Source organism: Pecten maximus, chromosome 5, assembly GCF_902652985.1.
Source record: "Pecten maximus chromosome 5, xPecMax1.1, whole genome shotgun sequence".
Taxonomy (NCBI): domain Eukaryota; kingdom Metazoa; phylum Mollusca; class Bivalvia; order Pectinida; family Pectinidae; genus Pecten; species Pecten maximus.
In genome coordinates, this window is record NC_047019.1 from 42,759,531 (window position 1) to 42,775,638 (window position 16,108).

A 16,108-nucleotide genomic window follows, 5' to 3' on the forward strand; every position below is an offset into this window, starting at 1 on the left:
ATAAACTGCTTGTGTACATCTCCGAGTGTGAGTATAAACTGCTTGTGTACATCTCCGAGTGTGAGTATCAGCTACTTGTGTACATCTCCGAGTGTGAGTATCAACTACTTGTGTACATCTCCGAGTGTGAGTATTAACTACTTGTGTACATCTCCGAGTGCGAGTATAAACTGCTTGTGTACATCTCCGAGTGTGAGTATCAGCTACTTGTGTACATCTCCGAGTGTGAGTATCAACTACTTGTGTACATCTCCGAGTGTGAGTATAAACTACTTGTGTACATCTCTGAGTGTGAGTATAAACGACTTGTGTACATCTCCGAGTGTGAGTATAAACTACTCGTGTACATCTCCGAGTGTGAGTATAAACTACTTGTGTACATCTCCCAGTGTGAGTATAAACTACTCGTGTACATCTCCGAGTGTGAGTATAAACTACTTGTGTACATCTCTGAGTGTGAGTATAAACGACTTGTGTACATCTCCGAGTGTGAGTATAAACTACTTGTGTACATCTCTGAGTGTGAGTATAAACTACTTGTGTACATCTCCGAGTGTGAGTATAAACTACTTGTGTACATCTCCGAGTGTGAGTATAAACGACTTGTGTACATCTCCGAGTGTGAGTATCAGCTACTTGTGTACATCTCCCAGTGTGAGTATAAACTACTTGTGTACATCTCCCAGTGTGAGTATAAACGACTTGTGTACATCTCCGAGTGTGAGTATAAACGACTTGTGTACATCTCCGAGTGTGAGTATCAGCTACCACATCTCCGAGTGTGAGTATAAACGACTTGTGTACATCTCCGAGTGTGAGTATAAACGACTTGTGTACATCTCCGAGTGTGAGTATAAACTACTTGTGTACATCTCCGAGTGTGAGTATAAACTACTTGTGTACATCTCCCAGTGTGAGTATAAACGACTTGTGTACATCTCCCAGTGTGAGTATAAACTATTTGTGTACATCTCCGAGTGTGAGTATCAGCTACTTGTGTACATCTCCGAGTGTGAGTATCAACTACTTGTGTACATCTCCGAGTGTGAGTATAAACTACTTGTGTACATCTCTGAGTGTGAGTATTAACTACTTGTGTACATCTCTGAGTGTGAGTATTAACTACTTGTGTACATCTCTGAGTGCGAGTATAAACTACTTGTGTACATCTCCGAGTGTGAGTATCAGCTACTTGTGTACATCTCCGAGTGTGAGTATCAACTACTTGTGTACATCTCCGAGTGTGAGTATTAACTACTTGTGTACATCTCTGAGTGCGAGTATAAACGACTTGTGTACATCTCCGAGTGTGAGTATAAACTACTTGTGTACATCTCCGAGTGTGAGTATAAACTACTTGTGTACATCTCTGAGTGTGAGTATAAACGACTTGTGTACATCTCCGAGTGTGAGTATAAACTACTTGTGTACATCTCCGAGTGTGAGTATCAGCTACTTGTGTACATCTCCGAGTGTGAGTATAAACTACTTGTGTACATCTCCGAGTGTGAGTATAAACTACTTGTGTACATCTCCGAGTGTGAGTATAAACTACTTGTGTACATCTCCGAGTGTGAGTATAAACTACTTGTGTACATCTCCGAGTGTGAGTATAAACTACTTGTGTACATCTCCGAGTGTGAGTATAAACTACCTGTGTACATCTCCGAGTGTGAGTATAAACTACTTGTGTACATCTCCGAGTGTGAGTATAAACTACTTGTGTACATCTCCGAGTGTGAGTATCAACTACTTGTGTACATCTCCGAGTGTGAGTATAAACTACTTGTGTACATCTCCCAGTGTGAGTATAAACTACTTGTGTACATCTCCGAGTGTGAGTATCAGCTACTTGTGTACATCTCCGAGTGTGAGTATCAACTACTTGTGTACATCTCCGAGTGTGAGTATCAACTACTTGTGTACATCTCCGAGTGTGAGTATAAACTACTTGTGTACATCTCCCAGTGTGAGTATAAACTACTTGTGTACATCTCCGAGTGCGAGTATTAACTACTTGTGTACATCTCCGAGTGTGAGTATTAACTACTTGTGTACATCTCCGAGTGTGAGTATAAACTACTTGTGTACATCTCCGAGTGTGAGTATTTACTTGTGTACATCTCCGAGTGTGAGTATAAACTACTTGTGTACATCTCTGAGTGTGAGTATCAACTACTTGTGTACATCTCCGAGTGTGAGTATCAACTACTTGTGTACATCTCCGAGTGTGAGTATCAACTACTTGTGTACATCTCCGAGTGTGAGTATCAACTACTTGTGTACATCTCCGAGTGTGAGTATAAACTACTTGTGTACATCTCCCAGTGTGAGTATAAACTACTTGTGTACATCTCCGAGTGCGAGTATTAACTACTTGTGTACATCTCCGAGTGTGAGTATTAACTACTTGTGTACATCTCCGAGTGTGAGTATTAACTACTTGTGTACATCTCCGAGTGTGAGTATTTACTTGTGTACATCTCCGAGTGTGAGTATAAACTACTTGTGTACATCTCTGAGTGTGAGTATCAACTGCTTGTGTACATCTCCGAGTGTGAGTATCAACTGCTTGTGTACATCTCCGAGTGTGAGTATAAACTACTTGTGTACATCTCCGAGTGTGAGTATTAACTACTTGTGTACATCTCCGAGTGTGAGTATCAACTACTTGTGTACATCTCCGAGTGTGAGTATAAACTACTTGTGTACATCTCTGAGTGTGAGTATTAACTACTTGTGTACATCTCCGAGTGTGAGTATAAACTACTTGTGTACATCTCCGAGTGTGAGTATAAACTACTTGTGTACATCTCCGAGTGTGAGTATCAACTGCTTGTGTACATCTCCGAATGTGAGTATCAGCTACTTGTGTACATCTCCGAGTGTGAGTATTAACTACTTGTGTACATCTCCGAGTGTGAGTATTTACTTGTGTACATCTCCGAGTGTGAGTATTTACTTGTGTACATCTCCGAGTGTGAGTATAAACTACTTGTGTACATCACTGAGTGTGAGTATAAACTACTTGTGTACATCTCTGAGTGTGAGTATAAACTACTTGTGTACATCTCCGAGTGTGAGTATAAACTACTTGTGTACATCTCCGAGTGTGAGTATTAACTACTTGTGTACATCTCCGAGTGTGAGTATCAACTGCTTGTGTACATCTCCCAGTGTGAGTATAAACTACTTGTGTACATCTCCGAGTGTGAGTATAAACGACTTGTGTACATCTCCGAGTGTGAGTATAAACTACTTGTATACATCACTGAGTGTGAGTATTAACTACTTGTGTACATCTCCGAGTGTGAGTATAAACTACTTGTATACATCACTGAGTGTGAGTATTAACTACTTGTGTACATCTCCGAGTGTGAGTATAAACTACTTGTGTACATCTCCGAGTGCGAGTATTAACTACTTGTGTACATCTCCGAGTGTGAGTATCAACTGCTTGTGTACATCTCCCAGTGTGAGTATTAACTACTTGTGTACATCTCCGAGTGTGAGTATTAACTACTTGTGTACATCTCCGAGTGTGAGTATAAACTACTTGTGTACATCTCCGAGTGTGAGTATAAACGACTTGTGTACATCTCCGAGTGTGAGTATAAACTACTTGTGTACATCTCCGAGTGTGAGTATAAACTACTTGTGTACATCTCCCAGTGTGAGTATAAACTACTTGTGTACATCTCCGAGTGTGAGTATAAACTACTTGTGTACATCTCCGAGTGTGAGTATAAACTACTTGTGTACATCTCCGAGTGTGAGTATAAACTACTTGTGTACATCTCCGAGTGTGAGTATTAACTACTTGTGTACATCTCCGAGTGTGAGTATTAACTGCTTGTGTACATCTCCGAGTGTGAGTATAAACTACTTGTGTACATCTCTGAGTTTGAGTATAAACTACTTGTGTACATCTCCGAGTGCGAGTATTAACTACTTGTGTACATCTCCCAGTGTGAGTATTAACTACTTGTGTACATCTCCGAGTGTGAGTATTTACTTGTGTACATCTCCGAGTGTGAGTATAAACTACTTGTGTACATCTCCCAGTGTGAGTATTAACTACTTGTGTACATCTCCGAGTGTGAGTATTAACTACTTGTGTACATCTCCGAGTGTGAGTATAAACTACTTGTGTACATCTCCGAGTGTGAGTATAAACTACTTGTGTACATCTCCGAGTGCGAGTATAAACTACTTGTGTACATCTCCGAGTGTGAGTATAAACTACTTGTGTACATCTCCGAGTGTGAGTATAAACGACTTGTGTACATCTCCCAGTGTGAGTATAAACTACTTGTGTACATCTCCGAGTGTGAGTATAAACTACTTGTGTACATCTCCGAGTGTGAGTATTAACTACTTGTGTACATCTCCGAGTGTGAGTATAAACTACTTGTGTACATCTCCGAGTGTGAGTATTAACTGCTTGTGTACATCTCCGAGTGCGAGTATTAACTACTTGTGTACATCTCTGAGTTTGAGTATTAACTACTTGTGTACATCTCCGAGTGTGAGTATTAACTACTTGTGTACATCTCCGAGTGCGAGTATAAACTACTTGTGTACATCTCCGAGTGTGAGTATTAACTGCTTGTGTACATCTCCGAGTGCGAGTATTAACTACTTGTGTACATCTCTGAGTTGAGTATTAACTACTTGTGTACATCTCCGAGTGTGAGTATTAACTACTTGTGTACATCTCCGAGTGTGAGTATAACTACTTGTGTAATCCTAGTGTGAGTATAACTACTTGTGTACATCTCGAGTGTGAGTATAAACTACTTGTGTACATCTCCGAGTGTGAGTATAAACTACTTGTGTACATCTCCTGAGTGTGAGTATAAACTACTTGTGTACATCTCCGAGTGTGAGTATAAACTACTTGTGTACATCTCCGAGTGTGAGTATAACTACTTGTGTACATCTCCGAGTGTGAGTATAACTACTTGTGTACATCTCCGAGTGTGAGTATTAACTACTTGTGTACATCTCCGAGTGTGAGTATTAACTACTTGTGTACATCTCCGAGTGTGAGTATAAACTACTTGTGTACATCTCCGAGTGTGAGTATAAACTACTTGTGTACATCTCCGAGTGTGAGTATAAACTACTTGTGTACATCTCCGAGTGTGAGTATAAACTACTTGTGTACATCTCCGAGTGTGAGTATAACCTACTTGTGTACATCTCTGAGTGTGAGTATAAACTACTTGTGTACATCTCCGAGTGTGAGTATAAACTACTTGTGTACATCTCCGAGTGTGAGTATAACTACTTGTGTACATCTCCGAGTGTGAGTATAAACTACTTGTGTACATCTCCGAGTGTGAGTATAACCTACTTGTGTACATCTCCTGAGTGTGAGTATAAACTACTTGTGTACATCTCCGAGTGTGAGTATAACTACTTGTGTACATCTCCGAGTGTGAGTATAAACTACTTGTGTACATCTCCGAGTGTGAGTATAACTACTTGTGTACATCTCCGAGTGTGAGTATAACTACTTGTGTACATCTCCGAGTGTGAGTATAAACTACTTGTGTACATCTCCGAGTGTGAGTATAACTACTTGTGTACATCTCCGAGTGTGAGTATTAACTACTTGTGTACATCTCCGAGTGTGAGTATAAACTACTTGTGTACATCTCCGAGTGTGAGTATAAACTACTTGTGTACATCTCCGAGTGTGAGTATAAACTACTTGTGTACATCTCCGAGTGTGAGTATAAACTACTTGTGTACATCTCCGAGTGTGAGTATAAACTACTTGTGTACATCTCCGAGTGTGAGTATAAACTACTTGTGTACATCTCCGAGTGTGAGTATAAACTACTTGTGTACATCTCCGAGTGTGAGTATTAACTACTTGTGTACATCTCCGAGTGTGAGTATAAACTACTTGTGTACATCTCCGAGTGTGAGTATTAACTACTTGTGTACATCTCCGAGTGTGAGTATTAACTACTTGTGTACATCTCCGAGTGTGAGTATTAACTACTTGTGTACATCTCCGAGTGTGAGTATTAACTACTTGTGTACATCTCCGAGTGTGAGTATTAACTACTTGTGTACATCTCCGAGTGTGAGTATTAACTACTTGTGTACATCTCCGAGTGTGAGTATTAACTACTTGTGTACATCTCTGAGTGTGAGTATTAACTACTTGTGTACATCTCCGAGTGTGAGTATTAACTACTTGTGTACATCTCCGAGTGTGAGTATTAACTACTTGTGTACATCTCCGAGTGTGAGTATAACTACTTGTGTACATCTCCGAGTGTGAGTATAAACTACTTGTGTACATCTCCGAGTGTGAGTATAAACTACTTGTGTACATCTCCGAGTGTGAGTATAAACTACTTGTGTACATCTCCGAGTGTGAGTATAAACTACTTGTGTACATCTCCGAGTGTGAGTATAAACTACTTGTGTACATCTCTGAGTGTGAGTATAACTACTTGTGTACATCTCCGAGTGTGAGTATTAACTACTTGTGTACATCTCCGAGTGTGAGTATTAACTACTTGTGTACATCTCCGAGTGTGAGTATTAACTACTTGTGTACATCTCCGAGTGTGAGTATTAACTACTTGTGTACATCTCCGAGTGTGAGTATTAACTACTTGTGTACATCTCCGAGTGTGAGTATTAACTACTTGTGTACATCTCCGAGTGTGAGTATAAACTACTTGTGTACATCTCCGAGTGTGAGTATCAACTGCTTGTGTACATCTCCGAGTGTGAGTATTAACTACTTGTGTACATCTCCGAGTGTGAGTATAACTACTTGTGTACATCTCCGAGTGTGAGTATTACTACTTGTGTACATCTCTGAGTGTGAGTATTAACTACTTGTGTACATCTCCGAGTGTGAGTATTAACTACTTGTGTACATCTCCGAGTGTGAGTATTAACTACTTGTGTACATCTCCGAGTGTGAGTATTAACTACTTGTGTACATCTCCGAGTGTGAGTATTAACTACTTGTGTACATCTCCGAGTGTGAGTATTAACTACTTGTGTACATCTCTGAGTGTGAGTATAAACTACTTGTGTACATCTCCGAGTGTGAGTATTTACTTGTGTACATCTCTGAGTGTGAGTATTAACTACTTGTGTACATCTCCGAGTGTGAGTATTAACTACTTGTGTACATCTCCTGAGTGTGAGTATTAACTACTTGTGTACATCTCCGAGTGTGAGTATTAACTACTTGTGTACATCTCCGAGTGTGAGTATTAACTACTTGTGTACATCTCCGAGTGTGAGTATTAACTACTTGTGTACATCTCTGAGTGTGAGTATTAACTACTTGTGTACATCTCCGAGTGTGAGTATAACTACTTGTGTACATCTCCGAGTGTGAGTATAAACTACTTGTGTACATCTCCGAGTGTGAGTATTAACTACTTGTGTACATCTCCGAGTGTGAGTATTAACTACTTGTGTACATCTCCGAGTGTGAGTATAACTACTTGTGTACATCTCCGAGTGTGAGTATAAACTACTTGTGTACATCTCCGAGTGTGAGTATTAACTACTTGTGTACATCTCTGAGTGTGAGTATAACTACTTGTGTACATCTCCGAGTGTGAGTATAAACTACTTGTGTACATCTCCGAGTGTGAGTATTAACTACTTGTGTACATCTCCGAGTGTGAGTATTAACTACTTGTGTACATCTCTGAGTGTGAGTATCAACTACTTGTGTACATCTCCGAGTGTGAGTATAAACTACTTGTGTACATCTCCGAGTGTGAGTATTTACTTGTGTACATCTCCGAGTGTGAGTATTAACTACTTGTGTACATCTCCGAGTGTGAGTATAAACTACTTGTGTACATCTCCGAGTGTGAGTATAACCTACTTGTGTACATCTCCGAGTGTGAGTATAAACTACTTGTGTACATCTCCGAGTGTGAGTATAAACTACTTGTGTACATCTCCGAGTGTGAGTATAAACTACTTGTGTACATCTCCGAGTGTGAGTATAAACTACTTGTGTACATCTCCGAGTGTGAGTATAAACTACTTGTGTACATCTCCGAGTGTGAGTATAAACTACTTGTGTACATCTCCGAGTGTGAGTATAACCTACCTGTGTACATCTCCGAGTGTGAGTATAACTACCTGTGTACATCTCCGAGTGTGAGTATAAACTACTTGTGTACATCTCCGAGTGTGAGTATAAACTACTTGTGTACATCTCCGAGTGTGAGTATAAACTACTTGTGTACATCTCCGAGTGTGAGTATAAACTACTTGTGTACATCTCCGAGTGTGAGTATAAACTACTTGTGTACATCTCCGAGTGTGAGTATAAACTACTTGTGTACATCTCCGAGTGTGAGTATAAACTACTTGTGTACATCTCCGAGTGTGAGTATAAACTACTTGTGTACATCTCCGAGTGTGAGTATTAACTACTTGTGTACATCTCCGAGTGTGAGTATAAACTACTTGTGTACATCTCCGAGTGTGAGTATAACCTACTTGTGTACATCTCCGAGTGTGAGTATAACCTACTTGTGTACATCTCCGAGTGTGAGTATTTACTTGTGTACATCTCTGAGTGTGAGTATAAACTACTTGTGTACATCTCCGAGTGTGAGTATAAACTACTTGTGTACATCTCCGAGTGTGAGTATAAACGACTTGTGTACATCTCCGAGTGTGAGTATAAACTACTTGTGTACATCTCCGAGTGTGAGTATAAACTACTTGTGTACATCTCCGAGTGTGAGTATAAACTACTTGTGTACATCTCCGAGTGTGAGTATAAACTACTTGTGTACATCTCCGAGTGTGAGTATCAACTACTTGTGTACATCTCTGAGTGTGAGTATAAACTACTTGTGTACATCTCCGAGTGTGAGTATAAACTACTTGTGTACATCTCCGAGTGTGAGTATCAACTACTTGTGTACATCTCCGAGTGTGAGTATCAACTGCTTGTGTACATCTCTGAGTGTGAGTATAAACTACTTGTGTACATCTCCGAGTGTGAGTATAAACTACTTGTGTACATCTCCGAGTGTGAGTATACTACTTGTGTACATCTCCGAGTGTGAGTATAACTACTTGTGTACATCTCCGAGTGTGAGTATAAACTACTTGTGTACATCTCCGAGTGTGAGTATAAACTACTTGTGTACATCTCCGAGTGTGAGTATAAACTACTTGTGTACATCTCTGAGTGTGAGTATAAACTACTTGTGTACATCTCCGAGTGTGAGTATAAACTACTTGTGTACATCTCCGAGTGTGAGTATAAACTACTTGTGTACATCTCCGAGTGTGAGTATAAACTACTTGTGTACATCTCCGAGTGTGAGTATCTGCTACTTGTGTACATCTCCGAGTGTGAGTATAAACTACTTGTGTACATCTCCGAGTGTGAGTATAACCTACTTGTGTACATCTCCGAGTGTGAGTATTTACTTGTGTACATCTCCGAGTGTGAGTATAAACTACTTGTGTACATCTCCGAGTGTGAGTATAACTACTTGTGTACATCTCGAGTGTGAGTATACTACTTGTGTACACTCTCGAGTGTGAGTATTTACTGTGGTACATCATCCGAGTGTGAGTATCAACTACTTGTGTACATCTCCGAGTGTGAGTATAAACTACTTGTGTACATCTCTGAGTGTGAGTATCAGCTACCACATCTCCGAGTGTGAGTATTTACTTGTGTACATCACTGAGTGTGAGTATTAACTACTTGTGTACATCACTGAGTTTGAGTATAAACTACTTGTGTACATCTCCGAGTGTGAGTATTAACTACTTGTGTACATCTCCGAGTGTGAGTATTAACTACTTGTGTACATCTCCGAGTGTGAGTATAAACTACTTGTGTACATCTCCGAGTGTGAGTATTAACTACTTGTGTACATCACTGAGTGTGAGTATAAACTACTTGTGTACATCTCCGAGTGTGAGTATAAACTACTTGTGTACATCTCCGAGTGTGAGTATAAACTACTTGTGTACATCTCTGAGTGTGAGTATAAACTACTTGTGTACATCTCCGAGTGTGAGTATAAACTACTTGTGTACATCTCCGAGTGCGAGTATTTACTTGTGTACATCTCCGAGTGTGAGTATAAACGACTTGTGTACATCTCCGAGTGTGAGTATTAACTACTTGTGTACATCTCTGAGTGTGAGTATAAACTACTTGTGTACATCTCTGAGTGTGAGTATAAACTACTTGTGTACATCTCCGAGTGTGAGTATTTACTTGTGTACATCTCCGAGTGTGAGTATAAACTACTTGTGTACATCTCCTCCTAATAGATTTGACATATCCCGACACCGACTGTATCTCTCAGTGCCAACAGTCTGACAAACGCAACAAGTATCCCTAATTTCATAATTGGATAGAGACAAAAACAAATCCCGAATCTCTGAAGACATATGTGCTGGACTTCATATTTTCGATGTTTTTGGTGTGCTAGCTCTTGTAGATGTCTGCTGAAGTGTTGGTTTGTGCCAGCTTTTTTGCAGTTTTTAATTTCTTCAGCTATGCTCAGTGTCAGTGATTTGTTGGGCGGTTATTTATAGCTGTGAAAAAAGGCATCAAAGATTGATATGAAGACCGCATTCTGATCATGTTAGAAATGGCATTACACATTTAACACATATTCTTTTCTGCTGAAAATAAACAGTACTACAGAACATATATATGTTTAATCAATTATCCTGATTTGCTATTAATAAACCAGAAAAGTAATTAAAAATATCATCTATCTGTCATCTGTGTGTAGACGATTATATCAGGCAGTTTTTAGGCGTCTGGACCATCACCAGCTTAGATTCCATTGGATAGTAATGCTCCTTCCTACACTGACAGGGCTGATATCCTGGCCCCTGGTCGGATACCTGTGGTACAGCTCTCCCCCACACTGACAGGGTTGATATCCTGGCCCCTGGTCGGATACCTGTGGTACAGCTCTCTCCCGTACTGACAGGGTTGATATCCTGGCCCCTGGTCGGATACCTGTGGTACAGCTCTCGCCCTCACTGACAGGGCTGATATCCTGGCCCCTGGTCGGATACCTGTGGTACAGCTCTCGCCCACACTGACAGGGGTGATATCCTGGCCCCTGGTCGGATACCTGTGGTACAGCTCTCCCCCACACTGACAGGGGTGATATCCTGGCCCCTGGTCGGATACCTGTGGTACAGCTCTCCCCCACACTGACAGGGGTGATATCCTGGCCCCTGGTCGGATACCTGTGGTACAGCTCTCCCCCACACTGACAGGGTTGATATCCTGGCCCCTGGTCGGATACCTGTGGTACAGCTCCCTCCCACGCTGACAGGGTTGATATCCTGGCCCCTGGTCGGATACCTGTGGTACAGCTCTCCCCCACACTGACAGGGTTGATATCCTGGCCCCTGGTCGGATACCTGTGGTACAGCTCTCCCCCACACTGACAGGGTAGATATCCTGGCCCCTGGTCGGATACCTGTGGTACAGCTCTCTCCCAACTGACAGGGTTGATATCCTGGTCCCTGGTCGGATACCTGTGGTACAGCTCTCTCCCACACTGACAGGGCTGATATCCTGGCCCTTGGTCAGATACCTGTGGTACAGCTCTCTCCCAACTGACAGGGTTGATATCCTGGCCCTTGGTCAGATCAGGTTCTTCTCCCTCCCAACTGACAGGGCTCAGATGATGTCTAACTCTACACAGGCCCACATTTTAGTTCCCAGGATTTTAAAGAATGATTTATTTTTCATGTAAAAGTATTTTTTGTCTAACACCTTAAGTCTCTCAAATCAAGATCATTCAAATGAAAATGTCAGCTCCACCTTGTAAATGACATGAACCTAAACCTTAAAACCAACATTTAATACCGTTGTTGCCAAGGTCATTCATGGCTGAAGGATGCCAGTTTCTGTTTCACTTAACAGCAATGTCCACAATAAGTATAGCCTTCAATTATATGATGTTATTACAGATGACTTGAAGGTCACCAGTAAGGATATTCATCCCCCATACCAGTTCTCATACAGCCTGCTGTCCCCTTCCATCACCCTCACACTATAATAGTCATAAACTGTCTGACTTTATAACACTAAACCACAGCTACCTTATCTACCAGAGGAAAGATGGATAACAGGACTTATTATATAATCTGACATTTATATCGCTCATGGAGATCATTTTCTAAAAGTTTTAAGGAGAAGCAAGAAAGTTGTGGATTTAGTAAGGTGTCAGCTATATTTACTGTGGGTATGGTTTGTTTCATTTTGATTGATTTTAAATCTGTATTGGACAGGCTAGGTGGAATCAGAGATAGCCTTGCTTGATGAGGTCTGGCCCTCCCGACAAATTGACACTATTCCATATCCTTATTGCAACTTCAACAAATCTAGATACAAATGTAGTTCACAAGCACTTTTATGGCAGAAGAATCAGGCAATTCAGTATATGATGTATTTTGGTTTCAGATTTTCGGTAAACAAGTTTATAACATCAAGGGCGTAATCTCTACAATAAATTTTTTTGAAAAAAGGTAGGAAAGACGGGTGTATAGGAAACCAAGTCCTGATTATGATGCAGGAATCAACGTGATTCTGATATTGTGGAAAACAAGTTACTTACCTTAAAATGACACATCCTGAGGCTGCTGGAGGGGCCTGCCATTTGACCGTTATTAACTTCTTCATCATCAGATATCTGTGTGTGATCACGGTGCGGTTACAGTCTGGGGCCTTCTGGACACGCCCATCTCGGGGAAACTGACAAACAATCACACTTATTAACTCGTGTATTACAATTGTTATTGTTTATTGAAAACAAATTCCATTCTAAATCGACAAAATTCTAATTCAAAGGGAAAACATAATTCAGATATCTTATATAATCCACAAACTGTTGAGTAACTAGATCTATATCATATATACTTCATATAGCTAAAAAACATTTTATCCATTCATACAATATGATTCTTCACCCAACCTACACAAATAACGTAATTGTGTGGTTGAATTTAACTGTAACTGAATGGTTTAGGGTTGTCCATTAGATTCCTGAGAACACAACTCTCAAAATTCCCAAAATTATAGACATTTTTTCTAAAAGCCAATAAAAAGTTTGGGGTCTTAAGTGAAAGAAACCTTGGTACATGGAAAACCCTAAAGACAGACCTTGGTACATGGAAAACCCTAAAGACGAACCTTGGTACATGGAAAACCCTAAAGACAGACCTTGGTACATGGAAAACCCTAAAGACAGACCTTGGTACATGGAAAACCCTAAAGACAGACCTTGGTACATGGAAAACCCTAAAGACAGACCTTGGTACATGGAAAACCCTAAAGACAAACCTTGGTACATGGAAAACCCTAAAGACAGACCTTGGTACATGGAAAACCCTAAAGACAGACCTTGGTACATGGAAAACCCTAAAGACAGACCTTGGTACATGGAAAACCCTAAAGACAAACCTTGGTACATGGAAAACCCTAAAGAAACCTTGGTACATGGAAAACCCTAAAGACAAACCTTGGTACATGGAAAACCCTAAAGACAGACCTTGGTACATGGAAAACCCTAAAGACAGACTTACCGTTTTTGCCTTGAATTGTATGCAAACTTTTTTATTTTAAAGGCGTTAAAACTTTTCCCTTTAACCCTTTTATCTTGGCCTTTCACCACCAACAAAATCAAAAGTAGATGATGATGTCACAATTATGAAGAAAATATGTTGAGGAAATTAGGTAAAATCTTATACACTAATATCACATGTGAAAAACTGTTATGGTGTGAATATGAACTAAGGGACAAGATACCATGAACCTCTCTCAACAGATTTAATTCATATGATATTCACACCATATTATGATAATATAAATTCCTTGATTAGAATTTGGTGACTATTTGTCAATGTTAAATTTGGATCAAATATTGTATATCCTGCAGCACTAAGTTAGTGTACAATAATATCTTTTCTTACACATCTTATCTTATCAATAACTTCAGCGCACATCATACATGTATAGATTTTGAGTGTGGTGATTTCATTCAAGAAGTTTTTATGAGTTAAAACTGAAGAATTATGAAGACAACAGGCCATAATTCCTATCAATATCGCTTGATCAAACAAAATATTAACAGGTGCACACGAGATTTGGAGTGGAACTGTAGGAGGGTCGAATCAGACAATGGACAGGAATTTGCTGTAATAAATTTTGTAAGACTTGGCACATCTCCCAATAAGAAGGGTAAATAAAAAACTCTTAGAGCCCTAGGGACCTTTCTAAGGGACCTTTCTATTACCCTAAAGTGATATGATGGTAAGAATGAGAGAACATATTGATAATTAAACTATACATATGCATTCAGACTTTAAACAAAAGATAAAAACTTCTGTTAAAATAGCATGTAAAATGAATTTTCCTCAAAATATATTCTTTTATGATAAAGACTAGCATGACCTTGAACGACATCAAATAAAAAATACACATACAATACTATGGAGGAAGAGCAATTAAACTGAAATATTTAGCAATTGAAAATAACTAAAAATAGTAAATCTCACTGAACTTTTCTAAAAACTTTTTCATTTGAAGCTTTTAAAATAAACCTTATCTGGTTGGCTCAATTCTCCATTTTAATTTGATGTAGCACAATTTGACAGAGGTGTGAAAGAGGCTTTTCCATCATAACTGATAAAACTCTTGGAGATTTAGGAAATGGTTGGAGCTCTCACACATAAATCATACTGTTATCAGGTATCAAATATGAGTGATACACAACTTGAGTTACATCAGCTGTCAAACTCAACACTCCCCAACAGACATAATCATTATCTGATTAAAAACATCGTCAATCTTTATATATCCTGCTTCTCAAGCTTATTTAAGGCCAGATCCCCCACTTTCTTACACTTTTCCCAGTACAGTAAATGTGGCCTTAAAATGTGTATACTTACATCTAAATCATCAAGCAAAATCCATTTTATTCCACCGTTTTTACACTTTGGACTACATCAATTTTAACACGAGATCTTTTTACATATGTAGATCTATTATATATTTTTAATTAATAATAAATGTTAATTTGAAACGTGTAATGGAGCCGTGTGTTTCACATGACTGGTCAGTAATTTAGGGAGTTCTGTTAGGGCCAAATTTCCAATATCGATCCTTCCATTGCTCCTTCGCCATCGTGTTTTCGCTCCCTTCACGTTTAGGTCGAAGGAGCGATATTGGAAATTTGGCCCTAACGGAACACCATAGTAATGGTATCGACTAACCACAGGGGCATGTCTAGTTTTATATTACAAAAAATAGTCAGAAATATCAATATATATAGGTATTTCTGACTATTTTTTGTAATATAAAACTAGACATGCCCCTGTGGACTAACCAAGACGTGTGCAACACTTACAAAATATTACTAAACAGTCCATCTGACCGACTGACCACCAGCTGTTTCTGATCTATAAGGCTCCTCACTCTGGTCAACACTTTGTTGGCCCTCAGACAAGTAATGAGGCATGGAACTAGGGTCATTGAAGCGTGTAATATGATGGAGTCTATCAGCAGTGGTCTGCCCTTACCCAGCAGGGGACGCCACCAGTACAAATAAGATAATTAGACAGATGCAGAAGTGTTCTGATGAAAATATTATTTTTTCATTTTCTATCTTCAAAATTTCAAAACCAACTTTCATTATAATCTTTATGAAAACCTCTCTCTTTCTTTAAATACTGAAATCATTATTTATGGATTTTACACTACAAACGGATGTTTAAAATATTTCACTTTAGAAAGGGGTTTTTTTCACAAATGTGTTTGGAAAGCTCTTATCATACAACACAGTCCGATTTCTGATAGCCTCCTGGGTGGTACTCACAAACTATATAATACCGATCTACAAACTGTCCGTGTCAGATTGTTAACAATTTCACTCAAGTCTCAAATACTCCATCAACAAATGTATCAATAGATGAGGATGGAAGAATGAAAGTTAAATGTCAAGTTAATCATCTTTATTAGACGTTTATGTTCAAATTAGTCTGATATCAGGACATTAAAGGGAAATTCACAGCATGAATAGCCTTTTAA

General features: G+C 39.4%; 1 protein-coding gene across 6 annotated transcripts in view; it reads right to left on the reverse strand.

Annotated features, from left to right (window-relative positions):
- LOC117328098 (spondin-1-like) overlaps positions 1-16,108 on the reverse strand; it is a 118,310-nt gene that overhangs the window by 49,548 nt on the left and 52,654 nt on the right. For 5 of the 6 annotated variants that reach the window (XR_004532849.1, XM_033885458.1, XM_033885457.1 and 2 more), the window contains exon 3: positions 12,639-12,775. Coding sequence is in view for 5 of the 6 variants with exons in the window: in XM_033885458.1 (XP_033741349.1) it covers positions 12,639-12,775 (137 nt within the window). In the remaining variant the exon portion in view is untranslated. Of the gene's footprint in view, positions 1-12,638; positions 12,776-15,428; positions 15,536-16,108 lie in introns of those variants that run through there. The other variant, XM_033885460.1, reaches the window with a different exon arrangement.